General features: G+C 40.7%; 1 protein-coding gene across 3 annotated transcripts in view; it reads right to left on the bottom strand.

Annotated features, from left to right (window-relative positions):
• Window positions 1-22,037, bottom strand: part of MPPED2 (metallophosphoesterase domain containing 2) — a 136,277-nt gene that overhangs the window by 5,698 nt on the left and 108,542 nt on the right. For all 3 annotated transcript variants that reach the window (XM_050955477.1, XM_050955478.1, XM_050955479.1), the window contains exons 5-6: window positions 3,991-4,106; window positions 16-129 (exon numbers count right to left, since the gene is read on the bottom strand). In XM_050955477.1, coding sequence (XP_050811434.1) covers window positions 16-129; window positions 3,991-4,106 — 230 coding nt within the window. The remainder of the gene's footprint in view (window positions 1-15; window positions 130-3,990; window positions 4,107-22,037) is intronic.

The following is a 22,037-nucleotide window of genomic DNA, read 5'->3' as shown; positions in this document are numbered from 1 at the left end:
CCTACTATTTCTTACCTTCATGAATTCCACCAAAGACATGGAGTTTGGGCCTTACTCGCCTTTGCACAGTGTTCAACAGTTCCACACAGCCAACTCTTTGCAGCTCTTTTGGGACCCAGTCTCGAAAACCTGAGGGCAGAATGCAATCAATACTCTTAATTTTCTCTATTCAGTTAGGGTTTCATTTAGACTTTCAGGAAGCCATAATTCACTAAAGCTTTATTACGTTAATGGAGAGGTTAGGATTACAGATAAAGCATACAAGGTCTTTTAAAAAACTTCTCACTCTGTCTTCCTTAGGTTCCTAAGGTTTTTTTCCTTTTTCCTTCCCGCCTACTCCTGCCTAATTAACATTTTCTGTATGTGATTTGATTTATTAGAGTTTTAGACTCTTCTTCATGAGTGGAAGTTTTGTGACTCTTATTCCTGGCAGTGCTGCAATTTTTTCCTCTTCTTGATTCCCCTGCCCTCACCTCCTGCCTTATTTCTCCCTTCTGCTGCTGTCTGCTGTTGTAGCAGTCTACTTCCCAAGCTAGTCAGGTAAAAAGTGCTGGTCACAGTTATTCCAGAGACAGGCCACTGGAAGGATCTTCTGTTCTCACACCTGGCACCTCTGCCACCCCAGAAATTTAAAACGTATCATCTTCAACAACTGCCAGAGGCCCAGGGTCTGTAAGTGTTGGGTTACTGTGGAGCCCGGATCACTGAAAATAGGCAGCACAGAGCGACAGGGAAACAGCTACAAGCAACCTAGTGCTAACTGACTACTTTTAAAGTAAAAACCACTTAGTTCTATAGCTAATACGGAAAATCCATAAAATTTGACATCAATTAGTATAAATGTGGGCTGTCTGGACTATTACAGCCTAGAGTAACATTCAAAAGGGTGTGAAGGATTGTGAGAAGCAAAAGATAAATCATAGCTGAAAGGAGGAGCAAACTCACTCTTGATGTTACTCTGTTGACTTCAAAGTAGTTATACAAGGGATAAATTTGGCCCAAGATGATTAAAAATGGTGGGACATAAACTGGACTATATGTCCTCTTCAAAACTGGTCAAATAGCCAAGGTAGGTAATGACATAATTCTACCTAAATTAATATGTAGCCACATTAAAAGGCAATATTGGAGGTGAATTTTCAGGCATGTTGAGGCCCAGTATCTCTATTTGCATCTCTAATGCCCTGATCTGTGCCCACAATTAAAATGGATGTAAACTGTATCCACAAAATGGAAGGCTATACTTCTGCTTTTTTTTTTAAAGGAATGGAGTAAGATTTCAGAAGGGATGTTACAAAAAATTCAACTAAGAAATATTGTGATGCTGCTGAGACTAAAGTACACTATGAGAAACCAATTTACAATATGTGGATTGGCAGCCCATTGAAATCTAGCAACCAGGAAAAATTATAAACGTACTTGGGGCTTTTTTTTTTTTTTTTTTTTTCTTGGGAAGAAGTAAATAGATAAAATGTAAATAAATAAATCACTACAATCAGAAGGGTGGCCTTCAAAGTACAGGGCAATCCACTGAGAAGAAGTGCTAGATCAACATTTTATCTATTTACTGTTGAAGACAAACATTGGCTCTAGAGGATTTAAAGGTAATATGTACATTTTTACAATATTCCCTTGGTAGCATTATAAACTGAATGCCCCTAATAACCAGGCTAAAGATAAGCACTGAGTATATCAGGGATCAGCAACATTTGGCACATGGTCTGCCAGGGAAAGCCCCTGGCGGGCCAGGATGGTTTGTTTACCTACTGCATCCACAGGTTCGGCAGTTCACCGCTCCAGGCCAATGGGGGCTGCGGGAAGCGGCGTGGGCTGAGGGATGTGCTGGGCTCTGCCTCAGTGGCGAACCACGGTCAGTGGGAGCTGTGATTGGCCGAACCTGCAGACGCAGCAGGTAAACAAACCGGCCTGGTAAAGGTTTGCCAATCCCTGGAGTATATTATTAGTGTAACATTTTGTTCTGTTCTTCTTAAGTTCCACAACGTTCAGCTCTGCTAGGATTGCTGACCTAAAACATAGGTCAGCCTAGCTGTGTCTTTCATGGGTGTAAAATATTCATCCCCTGACAGATGTAGTTAAGACAACCTAAAGTCCCACTCTAGATGGAAGAATTCTTTGGGGGGGGTAGGGGGACAAGAGGGCGTGGATTAACTACAGTGTTGGAAAAATCCCTTATGTCACTGTAGCAAGCAAGGGGTTAAAAGCAACTGCTATAGCTGTGATGCTACAGTGTAGCCAAGCCCTTAGCTGTGATGTCCTACCATGCATTAAGTTCCTCACACTCCATCCACCAAGAAACCCGCTGGACCATTCAGCTGGCCTCTGGCATTTAAATGCCATTTTTAAAGCATATCATACACAGTTTAAAATAGTATTTTGTAACAATTGGCTCAGATGCTGAGCTGGTGCAAACCTGTATAGCTCTGCTGAAGTCAGTGGAAATTTTCTAATTTACATAAACTGAGGATCTGGCTAAAAGCTTGGCAAAACCACCCAATCTACTAATTAATGCGTGCTTGCACCTGATCTTCCTCACCCTGAGAGAACATTTTTATACAGGTAGATCCGGCTGGTGTAAGTTATCATAGCTCTACGGACTTAAATGGAGCTATGGCAATTGACATTGGCTGAGGATGTGACCATAGATTTGTATCTGTCTCACAGAGCAGGAACCAGAAATGTGTGACTTGGTGGAACACAGCATGAAGAAGCGTTATAGTAGCATTTTCCGAAAGGCTCAGTGTTGGCATAACTCTTCTCCCATTGAAATCAATGGGAATTTTGCCTTTCAGTGTGATCAGAGTTAGGCCCAAACTCTATTTAAAATCACACATGCGCTAAATACTCTTTTTACCTGCTTTCTGAGGCAATCGGGACAACCTTATAGATGCCTCTTATCATAGCATAACTCTGTGGATCAACAGGGGTACTCATGTGAGTATGGGAAGTAGGATTTGGCTCAAGATGCCATTCATGAAAACTCAGATTCTGCACTCAGATACATGTACTCATCTCTCATTGAAATAAATGGGTGTAGTTTGAATGAATAGGTCGCAACAGAATTTTGGTACTTCATTAATGTAATCCAATTTTTAATATTTAAGCGTAATTGTGAACTTTTGGTAAATCTGTTTAACAAAGTGTAACAGGGTGCTGGCTAGGAGATCCAAGCCAGGCCCCTGTTAGCCCAGCTCTGCTTAAAAGGGGGATTAGTTAGGACTGGCTGGGGAGGCCACACCCTAATCACCTGAGGGGATGCACCTGCGGGCCTGAGTGGCCAGCCCGCTATATAAAGTTGGCTGGGAGGAAGCAGAGGAAGGAGTCAGGAAAGGGAGGAACAAGGAGCTGTAGCTCCCTGCTGGCAGGATGTTGATCTGTAAGATATGTAAATAGTAGGTGGTGGGGATAAGCACGAACAGTAAAAGAGCACTGGTGCATGTACTTCGGAGCGGTTTCCTACTGAGTTTGTGGTGGGGCCAGGAGAAGGCACCGCTACAAGGAGCAAGTAATTTTCTAAGGGTAAAGAAGAGTAATTAAATAACCACTGTATAATCTTGACCCAATAAAAAGCTTAAATAAACATTATGTTCTAATGCTGGTGGTGGTGGTTAGGAGGGAGGACCAATCTTTCAAAACGTTATTAGTCAGTCCTGGAGAATCGTAGGCCCGTGGGATTTGGAAGCTTTATCAGACTGTTCTTAAAATAAAGGATCTAACTCAAATGGCTGTGCAGTTAGATGCACCTTTGATTTTCCTTGGCTTCACTAAATCAAAAAATTTAATTTAAAAAATACCTAGAAGCCCAACATAATTGCTAAGTTTAATTATCGTACTAGACTACTTTATTGATTTTTTTTTTAATTCAGAGTTTTGTGTTAGGGTAAAATTGTGTCACTTAAAGCATTAATAGCTTTGCTTGCACTAAAAGTGCATTTTACTTACAAAACCACACACAGCTTTTCCTTCACTTACCAAGAGGAGGTCCATGTGTCATTAGGATATCAATGCCCTCAGGGATAAGGTTCCACTTGTCCAGCAAAGACTGACCTCTGGGTAGGTTAAAGCCCCATCCATTAAACCATGGTGTCCTTTGGGGAAAAAATAAGACAAACTGTCTCAGTCTGATACAGCAATCTTTTCTCTCTTGGGAATTTCTAAATTGTAAATTTTTCTGTATTGTTTTGGCCATCTCTCCTGTCATTTTACGATCATTCACTGACCAAAGAGCATTTGTCTTTGGAAGGGACCATTCCCAGAACAAAGGGCTAAGGTTTTTTGTTTTGGTTTTTTTTGGGTGGGGGGGAGGTATTTGTTTGTTTTTTAAAGTGCCCTAGCTGTAAATTTGAATCCGTATCAGGAGCCCACCTTTCCTACAGTTTCAAGGGTATTTGACTCCGGGGCTTGGGTTTACCCTTCATAAAGAAAGGAGACAGTCAGTGTGTTCAGGCCTAGATCTTTGAGGGATGTCAATTCCAGGATATGGGCTTGGGATCTTCCCTTATTTTAAGGTAAGCACCTAGACCAGGGGTGGGCAAACTACAGTCCGGGGGCTGCATCCAGCCCTCCAGATGTTTTATTCTGACCCTTGAGCTACAGCCGGGGAGCGGGATCTGGGGCTTGTTCTGCTCCACATGGTGGGAACCGCGGCCAATGGGAGTTGCAGGGGCGATGCCTGTGGACAGGGCAGTGTGCAGAGCCGCCTGACTGTGCCTCCGCTGCTTGAGGGAAGTGCTGCCCGGAGCCTGCACCCCGACACTCTCCCACACCATGATCCCCCTCCTGCCCTCCGAACCCCTCAGTCCCAGCCCGGAGCACCCTGAACTCCACATTTCTGGCCCCACCCCAGAGCCCACACCTCCAGCTGGAGCCCTCACCTCCTCCCGCACCCCAACTCCCAATTTTGTGAGCATTCATGGCCCACTATACAATTTCCATACCCAGATGTGGCCCTCGGGCCAAAACGTTTGCCCACCCCTGACCTAGACCAAAAAAAAATCAAACCCCAAAACATGGTTTGGTAGCAGAAAAAAGAGAACCACCTGCAGTGCAAGGTGCCCTAATAGAAGATGGGAACACAGAACAGTTGTACCTTTTTTGTGGCAATGGTCACAGGCCTGTATAATATACCATGGCTGTATGACCTCTGACATTAGAGCATTGTGAAATGATTCAACATAACTATACGTGGTAACCCTAAAAAGATATTACACTCTTTAAAATACTTTAATACATATTTAATTCTGGGGGGAAATGGGGCCCTTCAGTTTTCTCCATCATAGCAGTTAGGGGAGAGTCTATTATAGAAACCATCGGATTGAGACACACACTCTTTATGGGGATGAAAGGAACTATAATATTTGACAAAAATGTTTTTTTCCTGATAAGTTTTGCTATAAAATGTGAAAGCAAAATTGAGTAGTTCTGATGCAGAAATATAAAAGCTGTTATCAGATGTGAAATGCATATCGTCAAGATAAAAATTATATCCTTACCTCTATTACTAATAACATTTTAGGCTATTACAAACAGAGGATTTTGAAATTCCTTACTTGCTTTTCACCATTTGTGCTGTTTTGCGTTTCATGTGGCTTGGGCACTTAAACTAGTAAGTTTTACATTCTATTAGAAATGCTCTCAGACTAAAATCTGGGATCCACGCAGCAAGCAAAGCAGGTCTAGGCAATGGGCCCTCTCTGAAGTTATGTACTAGCACAGAGGTGTTGTCTTTCTGAATCACTACTCTGGAAAGGAACATTTAAATAGATGAAATCTGTTTTCATTAAAAATGTAAAACACCCTCAAGGAAATATTTAAATTTTCAGTTTACAATGAAGTCAGCAAGAGTTACATATCTCCACTGTGTAAATCGCATCCTCATCCATCCCCTTCAGCATTTCATATTATACACATAACTATATTTGGGACCTACATTAAATTAACAATTTCCCTTTGAGATTATAAATCTACTTCTCATCTTCATAATTCAAATGTTTTGTTTTTATCAGAAGTTGATCTGAGGAAGATCAGTATTTAACCAGGGATTGACATTCTGAAGACCTGTTCAATCTACTGTGTGTGAAATGGAAGGGTCTTTTGTCCTATAAAGATGACTCCAGTATAAGAGTTATGGGAACCTTTGCAGATACCAGATTCACTGAACGACACCATTTAAAATGTACAATAGACAGACCATCCTTCATTATATAAGTAGTCCCATATATAATAATGCATGTACGTCAGGATTACTGGCTTGAGTAAAAGTTTGCAAGATTGCACGCTGTGCGTTTACATATGGAAAGAAAACGTCTAATTCCATTTAGGACTTAATCCTGCACCATTGAGGTCAATGACAAAACTCCCATTGATTTCAGCAGGGTTCAGTAGGTGAAGACTGAATTTGCACCGGAGTTTGTGTCCCTGAACTCTGCTGTGTCAGAACTTTGTTTTTTGTTATTCTTTTCCACTGCAATTAAAGTTCAGTTTCTTACTCACAGGTGTCTGAAACAAACAGCTAAATTAGCTAACAATCTTTCTTTTATTGTAATACTCTAGTTTCTAGCCATATGCAGATGACTAAATTTTTCAGAGTTCCATTTGAAAATTAAAACATAATTTGGCTAATTTTTCATCTATATAACAAACCATAGTCAAACTCTACTATGACAAAACACACACACAATGGGGGGGCTGAATTTGTCACTATCAATTAATGATTCTTTACCCGTTTCTCATGCAAAGAGTACTGTAATAATACTACAGTTAAACCTGAAATGTGAAACCATAGCTGTTATCTTACTGGAGCTCTTCGGAGAATTATACATGCCATAAACCTAGATGGTGTGCAGTAATTTTTGTTCTTTAGCAGTCGGGGGAGAGGAGAAAGGGAATCAGAGTTCCAGTGTAGTCTGCATTCACCGAAGACTAAATAATTAGCTGTGACTAACAGACACCACATGGGAACTAACTTATAAGACAACTTCTCGCAAACCTCCCCAGTAGTGCCATGTGTGCATAATATAGAGTGTAAAACATTCTCTTTAACACACTAAACATTTTCATAAGCAATTAATAAATATTGTATATGGGGGTGACAGAAAGAACCCCTGGGAGACAGAGATTTAAACTGTAATTCCTGGTGGAGCGATTTCAGCTTGAGTTTACTACTGCTTGTGCATACTCAATGAGAATATTGTGCCCTCACTCAGCAGAGTTATTCACTTGCCCTTTACGCTGCCTCAAGTTTCTAGAGAGAACAAAGCTTGTTAGAAGCGCACACAGGAGAACTTGTTCAGAACAATGTCAATAAAAAATGGGTTTCCGACACAGATTCAGGTTTAGATGAGATCACAGGAAAGGTCATCCTGTTTTTGTACTATGCTGTGTTGTGGTGCAGCCAAAATGAAGTTGATGTACTGTGAATCCCTTGAGCGGACCAATGAATAGCTGTTTACCCCCAACAAACTTGAAACATGTATAGTGAGTAAGAGAGAAAGACTGGGCTAGCGGTAATATAACATTAAGTGCCTCTATTAGATTCCCTGTTGCAAATAGTTACAATTTATTTCTATTGCATGATATATTTTTGCATGCCTAAAGAGCAAGATCTAGTCATAACTGTTATATTTTTAAATTATTTCACAAAGAAGAAAATTAACTGGTACCTGTAGTTACCAATATTCCGCACAATTTTCCTGGGCTGATTACTTGTTAAAAGAAACTTCCTTAGCTGGGGGTGGAAGATACTTCTTTTGGTTTTGTTTTTTAAAGATTTCAATCAGTTTTCTTTACACAAGCCTTCGGTCTGCTGAAGCACAGGGCAAAATTGATACTCAAGGTTGCTTAGTCAGTAGTACACATGATTAGACTCTTGACAAATTTGCAAGATTGGGAGCCAAGTGAAAGTGACTAGTTGGCTCCTGAAAATATTACTGGTATACCTGATTTTTATGACATTTTCAAGAAAAGAAAGTAATTAGACTGCTGAGTAGTACCATCCGTGAAGCCCAGAGCCAGATTAAAACATGGGATTGGTAATCAGACATTACAAGTGATTTTTGTCTCTGCGTTTGGTGGGCCCAAACAAACCCTAACTTCCTCCTACACAATGCATGGACTGATATTGGTCTTTCTTATCCTGCACATCAGACTAAGTCCAAGAGAACCTAATTTAACCACCGCTGGCTAGAATAATACTGCACTTCACAGCATCTTTCATATGCCATGAAACTGTCATGATAATTCTTGATCTCTGGCTCACCTGACAGCTCAACCCTCCCTGATTGCAAAACTTCCTTATCATTTAGAAATAGCAGTTATACTGGCACCAGATGTGTCACATTGAATATTCAGATGAAAGGCAAACACCTGGCCAATTTTTCTCTCCACAGCTCTTGACTTCTATGCAGAAGGCCAGCACTCTCCCTACAGATTCCTCTCCACTTGGCAATCTGAAAGCTACTTTTTCTGCAATTAAAAGGATGCTTTGTGCTAGGACACAAAACCTCTTCACACCTTGTACTGCAAGAGACACGCACATAACTTGACATAAACACAAGAGGGAGGGGAATTTTAAGCTTCATGATGAGACTTACAGATGTTAAATCTGCCTAACAAGGAAAACAATTCCTTCTGCTGCCGAAAGGCAGCACAGGATTTGTTTCTCACCAGATTTCCTTTCCCCAAAATGCACCTGGGGGCTATGGGGCAGGAAGCCAGGAGACCTCTGGGCAGTACCAGCACTCTCTGGAGGGAGCCTCGAGGCAACAAGTGAGCAGGAAGTCAGGGGAGAGCCGGGCTATGGCTGGGCAGGGAGCCTAGTGGGCAGCTGGGCTGTTGCTGGAGCCCCCTACGTACCCTGGTGATAGCCTGGCTTTCTTGTCAAAGTCACGGCTCCATGAGAGCCAACAGCCAATGTAAGTAATGCAGTGTCTGTGTAGACACTGCATCACCCTAACTACACTGCCATAGGCCCTCTCGGGGTGGTGGAGTTATGATGTCGGTAGGGCACTTATGTCGGCGGAAGCAAGGTTGTAGTATGTACACTGACAAAATCAAGTTGACGTAAGTGGCCTTAATCGACCTAACTGTGTAGTGTAAGCCAAGCCTACATCTGTTTTCTTTCCAAGGCCAATAGTGGAGGAAATGCCTAAAATCCATTTCCGAAGGAAACAGTTACACACAAGTAATAATGATGATGATGGGCTCTTTATTTTGGTCAGCACTTAGAGCAAACGCACAAACTTGTGAGATTGCTGGGGAAGAAGATAGTAGTTCCATTTGCAGAAGAAAAATGACAGAAGAGAGCACTAAATAGGCATTCCCAGTATTGTTCAATTACAGAACTGACCTATAAACACATCCTGAAACTACCTATTTCAGTTTTACATTTAGGGCTTAATAGCAGAGAGTGTCCTGAACTGAACAAACTGTAAAGGGAAGATATGACCTTTATGCACAATAAAGAAGAGCCTTTCAAAAAAAACATACAGCTCATAAATGTTTGCTAAGGAGGAAATGCACAGGCAAAGTTCTCCATTTAATGAAACAACAGAGTGCGCCTCGTGGGAAGGTAGAAAATTGTTGTAGAGAGGGGTGGGGGGTATATGTAGTTTAAGTAGAAACAAAAAAAGGGGAAAAAATAGTGTAAAATGGATTAAGTGCATTTTTAAAAGCTATCTATGAATTACAAGATAAGAGCTGCTGTAATTTAAAAATTTTTAACCCTGGAACTGAGCTCTATGGAACCTAATTTTGATTAAGCCCTTTCTTATAGCAAACATCAGGATATTATTTCGTAATAGATACTGAAGCAGGCAATAAATAAGGGTCACAGTGTGAAAATCTTAAAGAATAAATATAGTGTATTTCTTGCAACTCTTTTGTCGTAAGGATAGTCTTGTGACATAAGCACAAGTCTGAGAGTCAGGTGACTTGTTCTAGTCCCAGATCTGCTACAGACCTCCTGTGTGATCCTGGAGCGTCACTTAACCTCTCAGTGCCTCATGTTCCTACAATGAGGCTAATACTGTCTAATTCAACAAAGATTGTGAGGTTTAATTCTTCAGGACTGCAATATTCTTTGTAAAGCATTTTGAGTACTTCATGTGGACACCACTATGCTGGTGCACAATATTAGGATTATTTTAGTCATGTTGCTTTTGTAGACCTCTAGAATGAGTAGATACATATAATCCAGAATCTCTAATGCATTCTAAGGCAAAGAGTGGTAGTATGTAAAATACAGAGGTACTTTGGCATGCAGTCCTGTTCAGCCAGCGTTATACCGTCTTTCAGTCAATTCGACCAAATTCTCTCCTCCCTGGCTCTCTCATCCTATGGGGCAGAGTGAAAATGTCCTGGGATCTACACGAGCTGTCAGCCTCCAGTTGAACTGTTCTTATTGAAGTAATATCAGAAAGCAGTTCAGCTGAGTTACTTTAGTTTTGTTTTTGTGGGGGACAAGGTGAAATGGGGGTGGGGTTTGACCATCTTTTTCTGAAGAGATGCTGATAACTCCAGAAAAGCTTTGGCACACATCCTCTGGCCCAGCTGAGCTGTGCAATTCTAGACAAGGGGTGAGAAGCAAAAATGTCAGTAAGTCACATTTGCAGTTCCTGATCCTGTGGCAGACAGGCACTTGTCCTAGTCCCTGGAGACAGATAATGCAGCCTATTTCAAGCCATGCCCCTTCATCGGGGCCAGGGAGAGGAGATTTGTGTAGGAATCACTTTACTGTCCCAGTGCCACCTGTGGATTTCCTTATGACAGGGAAATCCTCAACTGGCTAACTAAACCAGATTTAACTCTGCTTTGCACTGCCAGAGGGAGACATGGCAGACTTAATGCATCTGAGCCAAGATTTGGCAGTGGTTTCTCACAGTTTTTCAATTTTTAGATTGCTGTAATGAGACATGGCTTATTTAAATTTTGAAAGCATATAGTGTACACGTGGTAGCTATTTTGAGCAATACCTGACATCAGTATTTTACACTTTGCTTTATGCCCCATTTTTCAAAACTGGATACATGCAACTGCATACACAAAAATGTGTGTATATAATTTGTGTGCATCTACATGTGGAATCACAAATGTGTTAGATGACCCCCCAATGGAGTGATTTGCTACACATCAGTAGTTCTCAGACTATGTATAGTCAATGGAGTCCTTGGTTGTGGTCCTAAGAATGAAACATTTAGAGATGAAATCAGTGAGTGACTGTGGTGTTTAAAAGGAAAATGGCCCACAACAGCATCTTTCTCTTACAAAGGAGTTTGCATTTAAAGAAAAGCTACCAAATGAGTGCACTACACAATTATATTTGCCACCATTAATCCAAGTATGAAATATGCTTCTTGCTTCAAATTGTTCTGGCTCCCATCCTCAGAACAGTATGAATTATCAGATGGGTGTTTCAGGTTAGGATCATTTCAGGTGAAGCTCTATACTTGAATTTGCGGCCCCTCAGTTGAAAAAGAGAGGGCCAGATTCTCATCTGCTGTAAACTGGCATAGTTCCATTGAAGCCATTTGCCGATTTACAGCAGCTGAGCATCTGACCTAGACTGTCTACAGAGACAGAGCTTGTATTTAAGGATAGACATAGAATGGATACACCTTTCAGTCCTTTGTATGAAAGGAAAACGGTTTATTTCATGGGGAACTTCTCACACATCCTCAGACAGGTTTCTTCTCCTTCCCTGATATCGCCCAACAGACTTCTGAATTGCTTCCTTCTTGGAGTCCCATCTTTCACTAACATGCTTCAAAGGGCATTTGCTTCCACTTCTGAAAATGTGTTTCAGAGCCATGCTTCCTCTGCGATGGGGCCCCAAACTATTGGTATTTGCTCCACAATTCTGTCATGCTATACTATATACGGTGTGCATATCACTGGAGAACTATGACAGTGTAACAGAACTTGCATTTTTTTCACATTATCAGTGCCAGACAAGCATCTAGACACCAGAACTGGTCTTCAGTGGTATGGAATAAAAGTGTGCAAGAAGAGAATGGAAGGAGGTTGTGTGGAGGAACATATAGTGCAGTATCTACATTAGGGAGACTTTGAGGAACAGGGCCAGAAGGGCAGGAGACCAAGAGGCCAACAATATCCTGGGGGTTACAGGAGGGAAAGAAAAATGTAACGCAGGAAGTAAAGAACATATGGCCTGTTGAGGGTAGGAATTGTGTAGGAGGGGAATACTGAAGGAGATGGGGATATAAGGAGGCACCACTGAGAAAGAGATGGGGGAGGAGAGAGGAGTAGCTTTAATAAGCATGTGTACACTTCATTGCTCATCTGAAAAGAAAACACTCTTTCAACCTTTTGAGGTTTCCTAAACTCTAATTATATTGGAATTTTATTTAGGGCTTTAGATAATGAGCTATGGGAAATATTTTAATATCCCAAAATTATGAACATAATTTCAAATTTGACTCTAGGGCTAATTTTACTCTACTTTAAAAAAGACTGTAGACTTAGTAAGAGTAAGAATGTCCAAATTTGGAATTCTACAGCTCTACATTTTCTATGTTGCAAACAATTGCAATGTTCAGCAGTGCTACAATATTTGAGGGCCTAAGTGTTACCATTTTAAATACAGATTTTTTTTGTGTGGCCATTTCTAAAAGATTGGGGCTGGAATGATCTTTGCATGTTACTACATACCTTCTAGCATCCATAGAAGACAAACATTTTTGTGTGTGACTTATAAAAAGTGTCTGAGCTCCCCCAGCTGGATCTGAAGCAGTAGTTTCACCTCCGTAACCTTTTCCTAGCTCTGTACTAACATCACTGAAGTAAACAAAAATCTCTGTATTTATTTTGGCTCCGCTGAAAATAGAATGGTTTGCATGGATAACTTTGTGAGAAGTGCAGTATAAAAATCTAGATTAAATTAAAATAGAGCTCATTATGTAGATAGAAAGACTCTAGGAAAAGGGGTGGGCAAAGAGAAGAATCAATCTTTGACATCTGAAAAGGTCAAAATCTGCAAGAAGCTATATTTAATAGTTTCTAAGAGCACACTATAAACAGAAAACAATAATGTTTCTATAATACATTTAAAAGGCAGCTGACCTTTTAACTTTATTTCAATTTGTTACAAAACAAATTTGGCCAAAATCTGAACTGGTGTAACAGATACAACGCCATTGAAAGTAAAGGAGTTGTGCCTGTTTGCACAGTAGTGATGTGAACCATGGAACAGTCTCCAGAAACTTGTGGTTTTCAATGCTGCTGAAAACGTTTCTTTAGCAGCCTCGAGTGTCTACTATCCCTGCATTATTGAGAGCCTGAACTGGCCAGAAAACAATGGGATTGTTTATTCAATATTAAATGCTGAAGGTCACAAACAAGATGAATGCCAGGCGTGTATCTTTTATACATTGCTCCAGTTCCTTCACATGTAACTATATACATATGTACACACATTCCTACTAATCTATGTAACTTAATACATCAATGTGATGGAGTAACATTTTCCCAAAGGAGTAATTTAGGGCCTGATCCCTCAGTCCTGCCATACATGCAACACCAGCTGACTTTAATGGAAGTGCTGAATGAGGGCGGGCTTTCATGATCCAACCAGACCTTATTTACTCTTTGAATGAAATTCACTCCTGTGTATAGGGATGAATTTCACCCACTTGGTGTGGTCCATTGGAAGACTAGACATTGGAAGGAGGAGGGGGGCTCTGGAGGCACTGCATAATTGTGTGAGAAAGGAGATGACAACGGTGGGATATTAGAGAGGTATGCTGGTTTCTTCACTCTGAGGATCACTGATGTTCCTTTTATTATAGGTAATGGTGCCTAGATAATTTGGTCACTGTGCCTTACATACAAATACTTTAAAAAAATGATAAGATGTTCAAGGTGAAGAAATGGGACTATTGATGGACCAAAGGCAATGGAGAGAGGGAACTGGGGGCATACTGAAGATATGGAGAGACAATGGGGGGAGCCTCAGATGGCTCTGATAGTTCATAAGAATTAGACATTGCTATACTGGATCAGCTCAATGGTCCATGTAGTCCAGTATCCTGTCTCTGATAGTGGGTGGTACCAGCTGCTTCAAAGGAAGATACAAGAAACTCTGCATGAGGTAGGTGAAGTTTCTGAAAGATGGAGGTTAGTTTATGCTCTGAAGCATGCAGCCAAAGCTCTCGTTCATGTTTTAATATGTATTACAGCAACTCTAAATACTCTTATCATATATACATCCAGTCTTTCTGTGAATTCTTCTATGCGCTTGACTTTAATCACATCTTGTGGCAATGAGTTCCATGAGCTACAAACAGTGTTCCTTTCATCCATTTTGAATCTGCCACCTTTTGGTTTCATTGAATGTTTCTGTATTATGAGATGGAATGAACAGAGGTCACCAATCATATCAGCATCAGAGCCCTGACAATGGGAGGTGTTTTGTAACAGGAGTTGAGGGCACTGTGCACCATACAGGATTTCTGGATTTGTCACCTCTCTCTCAACCTTTTGAAGAATGCCCAGTTCTGTTGCAGAGCTGCCTAGGGCCAATATTCTCAAATTCTTTTTCCTATATGTGACTGCAATGTCAGCAGTATCTCTGCAGATGCAAAAGATAATACATTGTTCTCGCTCTCTCTCTCTCACACACACACATGTGCGCGTATGCACCCCTCCACCCTCCAGGCACAGTCAACTCTACGAAGGCAGACATAAATCTGATTAGATCCTCGCTAACAAATAAGGGATAGCATTGCTGAAAGGAAATTCAGTGACATCACAGTATAAGCCAGGGTGCAAAGTCAAGTCCAGCATGCTGGCCAGGGAAGAGAGACAATAGCTGGGTTATGAACAGAGAATAGCACTTTTTTCAATCTGCTGTTACTCTAAAGAAAATCGTCTGAAAAGGGAACAGACTTTCCACAGTGTACTTACAGTCATGACTATTATCTACCTCACACACAAAGTAACTCAAGGCATGCTGGCCATAAAACTCAACAGGAATTTTAGTCTCCTAGAGCAGTGTTTCTCAAATGTTTTGTGCTGGCGATCCCATCTGGGCTTCCCTCCAGTAGAAAAAATTGTGACCTCCTACCTTCAGCTCCATAGGGCTCAGAGCAGGGGCTCCAGCTCTGGGCTTCAGCCCTGCTGACCCCATCGAAATGGAGTCACAACCCACAGTTTGAGAACTGCTGTCCTAGAGTAAAACTGAGGTGAATGGAGAAAGCAGAAAAGTTAACGTGAAAAAACAAAGCTTCTACAATGTAACTTCAGAACCGGGGTTAAAATGCTGGGGAAAATCTTTTAATATTTAAAATAAATTGACAATTAATTAAAATATTTGTATTTTGTTTTAATGAAGACTGTTAGTAATACTCCTCCTTCTCAACTGCCAGCTCTAAATATAACAACTTCCAAGATTGGGCCCCAGTTTTTCCTATCACAGTACTGATCTTACTCCTGTAGCAGTACAAAATGAAAATGAAAATGAAATGAAATGAAATGAAATGAAATGAGAACATCTATCCTTCTGCATTTTGTACTGCTGTATTTAACAAAGTTATATTTAATAAAAGAAAAAGTTTGTGACCTCCCATGCCAAGTTTCAGCTTAGAGTAAGTTTTTACAGACAAGCTATAAACTAGAGCCCTGCATGGGATTTTTAAAATCCTGCTCCCGCTATTATGGCAGAGGTTCTGTGGGATCCCAGGCCTGCTGCAGAACTCTATTCTAAATCCCCGAATTAGGAGTTTATAATGGAAAGACAGACTCACACTTAACTAGAGTGGTGCTTTTAACAACAACTTTTACAATTGTGTTTTCTGGGAGGTTGAATTACCAAAAAGTTAACATGCTGTATATTCTGGTAATAAAAATCTGTTGAAAACAAAAGGTCATTTTATTTCCTAAGATAAGAAGGAGTTAGATTTGTATTGTATGGCCACGATAGTATACGGACAGGATAATTCTTACAGGAGAAGTTGATATGTCAGATGGCTGGGGAGGGGTTGTTTTCAACTCTTTAACCATGTTGTAAAGCTTTGCAGTTCATAACCTGTAGTCACCTATTGCTGTACACTACAGATTTTAATACAGGTTTCCAATTTCAGACAATCTGATGTGACAAAAATCTGAAACTTACAGTAGCCCATTATATGGGCAAACTATTCATTTTATATTCACCTCCTTGTTGTATCAGTGCAGAGGTCATCTAAAGAGGGGGTCTAATTAATCATGCTGTCAGAGCCAATGAGGAGGAGCATGCTAATAGGACTTTTATTTCACCCAGGAAAGCAGCGGTCTGACAGGAACTAGAAAATATGGCCTTGGTGTTGCTGTTTATTAGCATTGCTGAGATCAGTGGTAATGGGAGCCAAGCAGCTTATGTTTGATAAAGTGCTGGATGTCAAGAACCAGCAGCAATCAGAAATTAGACTGACAAGAGGCAAGACTCTCACATTATTAATAGTTGATAAATACAAAACGAGGTTTGGTGAAGGAGACAAACGAAAACATATTGTGAACTAGCCAGGGCACATGCATGTTCAGAGAGAAGGAAAGTGAGTCAAAAAACTACCTAAGACAGGTCTGACTTCTCTACTGCCCTCATGTAAAAAAGCTGATTTGTTTGTTTTTTTTTTTAACTAAATGATATGCCCACATCAAAAAGTAATATTAGCATATCTAAAAGTGCCTGGATGTGAAGCACAAGAGATGCTGACAGATATTAGGAGGGCACTGGACTCTTGTTAGCAGCAGGAGCATTTGCTGTGCGCGTGATATGTAAAATTTAACATGAATTATTTCAGTAATGCACCCCTATGCGAGTCCTCAATGTGCAGTTTATTTTATACTTCAGACCAGGCTAGTTTTTTGTGTTGTTTTTTTTATAATTAACTACTTTCTCCAGACTTTTTAATTAAAAAATTTTTTACAAGATTATTTCCAAATGTAGAGAGAGAGAGAGAGCATTAAATAGCCTTCTCAACAAAGAGACATGGATTCACAATTGTGTTGGATAATATAATCAAAATCTTGCGCATAGTAACATCTTTTGGCAAGGTTTGAGCCAAATGCCTAGCACCGGAAAAAGGATATGTGCTGCAGAGGGCAAACATGAGACATTGTTGGGATATAAAACTAGATTGAGAAAGGGAGGTAGACTTAAACTTCTGTGTTGAGGGAGGAAGGCTCTAATGTTTATGGCTGCTAGTGTGGATCCAATTATCTTCATCCTGAATTGTTTCTTTTTTCCCCCTGAGAATACTCTATTGTCTAGATCTTCTTTTTGGAGCCCGCCATAAACATTTGTAATCCGAGGTTGCAGAATCAAGTTCTGTAGCCTCTCACTGATGTGACCAAGTTGAAGGCAGCTGAGCACACCTTCTGTTCTGACAATGAACAAGGGTACAAGTTAATTCCCACTCTAATAGTGGCTGTTGTGATGTGGACACCTGTCCAGTATTAAGTGGATTGAAACAATGAACTTTTTCTACATAAGCCAAAGCCGTAATCAGATGGTAACAGCTTTTGTGCAGGGCTCATCTGGGCTGGATTTGAACTGGTGATCTAGAAATAAAGCATTAAGCCATACTTATATGCACCATTTTTAGTAATAAAAGTATAAAAGATATGCACCTGGCATTCATCACTCTGTCATTTCATTACATTAATATGAACTAATCAGTCTATTATTAAATTATAACTCTAATGGGCCAAATTTTGCCCTCATAAAATCCCTAGGAATATACTGAGCCAGAGCTTCAACTGGTGTAAATCAGTGTAGTTCCGTACAGACTTCACGTATACAGCCTACACTTCGTGACTGAAGAGTTAAATTATGCCCTTAGTTTTGATTAGCCAGACTAAAGAACCCATGGTATTATAGGAAAAGAATAGAGGATGTCTTTGCCAACATCCCTATCCCCAAACGATTGGCTCGAGTGTCCAAGACTATATGTAAATTATTATGGAGTACATAATGGCTGCCCATTTTGCTGCCCTCTTGCCTGACTAAAGATGCCATGAACCAAAGTAACTCAGAGTTCCATCCCTTGAACAATATTCATTTCCTGCGTTGGTTTTTTATAATGCCCCACTTTGTTTACTGTATTTGTTTAGCCTGAGTGTGACCAAACCAACCGTTTCTTCAAAGGCTTCATAAAAATGCCTTCTTCAGATTGCCTGCTTATCTTTGCAGGGCTACTATTGTTGTTTTAAAAGAAAAAGGAACCTTCACCTTAATCCCAATGACATTGCTATAGGATCCTTATTTACAGTATGAGAAAAAAAATTTCTTTCTTACAGCCTCATTCAATCTAAGCCTCATTTAACTAGTGGGACATTTTTACAATGGGTTTACTGACATACTGTGATAAATGGGTGTATAACATCCTTCAACAATAGCCATGGCCTTAGCCATAACCACAATGTGTATAAACACTGCATTGGTTTTAACAATGCACAGTCCTGAATAGTAGGAAGTAAAGTAAAACAGAACACAAACATTGTTACTAATTCCCCCCCCCCACGCTTTTTTTTTGGTGGGAAATGGAACATCCACCAAAAAATTATGAAAATTAAAAAGTTGAAGTTGAAGTTTCTAAATAGTACAGGAGGCCTTTGAAATCCTGACCCAGGCAGGAAGCTTTTCTGAAATTTGATTCTTTTAAGATAAGATTTGGCAGTAGGATGAAAGCAGCCCTACCCTTGTTTTCCCCCCCCCACCCCCATGTCAGAGAAGTGAATGGAATAGCTTATGAATACATGCAACTCACCCACCATTCAGGAGCCACACTGGTGCCTATTTGTCCTGAAATATCAGTATTAGGTTACAGTGCAAATCAAAGTAACTGTTGGCCAGCATGAACTTAATCCAAGAAAACAATGAGGACCAGAGTAAGGTTTTTAGAGAGTTTTAACAAACTTTACAAACTTCAGCGTAATGCGTGGAATTAAAGGACTTCTCTGTGGGCACTGCTCTTTCAAAACACTGGACATCTTTGCAATGCCTTCTAACTTGCCGCAGAAAGGGAAGAAGAGCAGGGGTGCCATAATTATACTATGAACTAAAGTTTATTTATCCATCTCAATTGCTTTCCTGTTCATAGCTGGCCTCCTATTTAATTTAATATAAAATATCACAGTGCTGGACATGGTGAAGCTACAGTATTTACACTGGAGATTACGCTCTGACATTCTGTCTAAATGAAATTTCCCAGTTGTCCCAAACACTTTTTATCTTGCTTTTATGCTAGCAGTTTGAAATGTCACTACATACCCTCTCAATGACCAATAAGCAAAGGACTAGAAAACCATCTCGCTGGTTCCCTCAGTGAAGCAAGCCTGGCACATGTGAAAACATATTTTGCATGCTGGCTTTTGGTCCACCCCCAAACCTTAAATGTAACTGAGACAAGTATTAGGACTTGGCTTCATTCAAAAATCTGGTTAGGAAAACACCAGAAAATATGAATACACTAGGGGCCCAATCCTGTAAATTGCTGCTACTTTACTGCCATGAGTAATCTCATTACTGCAGTAAAAACAATGCATCAGTAGTAAGAGTTCAAATGATTGATCCATAAGTGACCTTATTAGGTACTGTAAATTACTTAGACTGAGTTTTAGGTAATCATATATGAATGAAAAATTGAAGAAAACCCTTTCTACAAAACTTCTGTTCCAGAAACAAATGCACCCTTGGGGCTAGATTCTGCTTCCATTGAAGTTCATGGGCGATATGCTGGCAGAGAGGACAGCTGGGGATTTCATGTGACCCACACACAACCTTTATGTTACCCTGGCTATAGCATGGGCTATAGTGAAGACTCAAAGCTTTTAAAGTTAAACTTTGTGGACTTGAAAGCAACAATATTGAATATTTTATGAGAAGTCTCTGAAGGGCCCTAACAGCAATATAATGGCTGCTTTCTTATAAGCACTGCACATGTTCAGTAGAAAATAATCTGAAAGGTCTGCAGAATTTCCAGATATTGATACATAATTTTGTTTTAGGTGTCAGATTTTATATATATCTACCATATTAGTTACCATTCTGAACTGGGATGAGGTCAGACTGCATCATGCAGATCTGGATCCAAGTCTTCTGACATTTAGAACTAGAATTCTTTAGTAGAAGTTGTGCTACTTTTTAAGAAAATTGTTTCTGAAGGGTTTCTCATTGAGTTAACTATTTCAAGCAGCTGTCTCTATTGCTCTTACATTGACAGTATACAAGTGAAAAAGGTAAATAACTGATTTAGTTTGTCTTTTTGAGATCTGACTCCGTTGGTCTTCATTCCTATTTGGAAGGATTTAGTCTTCAGGGGAAAAAAACAACAACCCCTATTAAGGTGAAATCCTGGCCCCACGCAGTTAATGAGAGTTCTGTCATTGACTTCAGTGGGGTCTGGATTTCACCTCAGGAATTTTTCCCACACTCAGCATGTGATGTTGAACTCCTATTTTCCCCATGCAAAGGCAACCAGCATTTTAAAAAACAAATCATTGATGCACTGTCATTGGCTTCAGTACTGCAAATGCTTACGCTTATGTATAACTTTACTCACATGTGCAGTTGCTTTGAAGCCAATGGGACTATCTGCATGTGCAAAGTTAATCATGGGTGTAAGTACTAGCAGGACTGGGGCCTTAAATAGTGAAACTGGTCTAAACCTTTTATATAACACATTCCAGCTGCAGTCAAAAAAATAAATGGCTGAGCTTGACTGAAATATTTCAGGACCGAAACCTGCAGTCCTTAATCAGACAGAGCTCCAGTTAACTTAATAAACTATTCCTGTTTTCTTTGAGAGTTCTGCCTGACTAAAATCTTCACGATTGAGGTACTAATTCTAAAGCCCATTGACATCAGTGGGCTTTGGATCAGGCCCTGGATGGCCAGAGATACAAAAGTACTTAGGCAGCTAGCTGCCAAATGGGATTTTCAGAGGTTCTCGAACTTCATTTCACCGCGACCCTCTTCTGGCAACAAAAATTACTACATGACCCCAGCTAGGCCTCTTCAGCTTGGAAAAGAGGAGACTAAGGGGGGATAAGATAGAGGTATATAAAATCATGAGTGATGTGGAGAAAGTGGATAAGGAAAAGTTATTTACTTATTCCCATAATACAAGAACTAGGGGTCACCAAATGAAATTAATAGGTAGCAGGTTTAAAACTAATAAAAGGAAGTTCTTCTTCACACAGCGCACAGTCAACTTGTGGAACTCCTTACCTGAGGAGGTTGTGAAGGCTGGGACTATAACAATGTTTAAAAGGGAACTGGATAAATTCATGGTGGCTAAGTCCATAAATGGCTATTAGCCAGGAAGGGTAAAGAATGGTGTCCCTAGCCTCTGTTCATCAGAGGATGGAGATGGATGGCCGGAGAGAGATCACTTGATCATTGCCTGTTAGCTTTCACTCCCTCTGGGGCACCTGGTATTGGCCACTGTCGGTAGACAGATACTGGGCTAGATGGACCTTTGGTCTGACCCAGTACGGCCATTCTTATGTTCTTATGAGGGAGGATCGAAGTCTGAGCCCACCAGAGCCCCACTGCCCTGGGTCAGGGGGCCAAAGCCGAAGCCCAAGGGCTTCAGCCATGGGTGGGGAGCCTGTAAGCTGAGCCACACTCCCCAGGGCTTCAGCCCTGGGGCCCCAGCTTGTTTAACGCTGTCCTGGTGACCCCATTAAAATGGGATCCTGACCCACAGTTGAGAACTGCATTCTAACCTGCTTAGGCACTTTTGAAAATCCCAGGAGGCACCTGTCTGCATCTTTAGGTGCCTGTACACCTTAGTAAATCTGGCCCCGGGTCATCAACAAAGACTTCGGGCCAGATTCCCAGCTGAGTTATGCCAATTTACACAAGCTAAGAATTACAACTATCTTGGTTATTTTCCCACCAGCTTAGCCCTATTTCTGACCCCAAAGCATATCGGTCTGACATTTTGTTAGACACCCCTCATTTTGTCAGACACCCCGTAGCCTGGCTTTGGCCCTTCGCCCCCCCTCAAACATTTGGGAGT

The sequence above is a fragment of the Gopherus flavomarginatus genome, chromosome 5, assembly GCF_025201925.1.
Source record: "Gopherus flavomarginatus isolate rGopFla2 chromosome 5, rGopFla2.mat.asm, whole genome shotgun sequence".
Taxonomy (NCBI): Eukaryota; Metazoa; Chordata; order Testudines; family Testudinidae; genus Gopherus; species Gopherus flavomarginatus.
The sequence above is the reverse complement of the archived record's forward strand: the minus strand, read 5'-3'. Positions and strand labels throughout refer to the sequence as shown.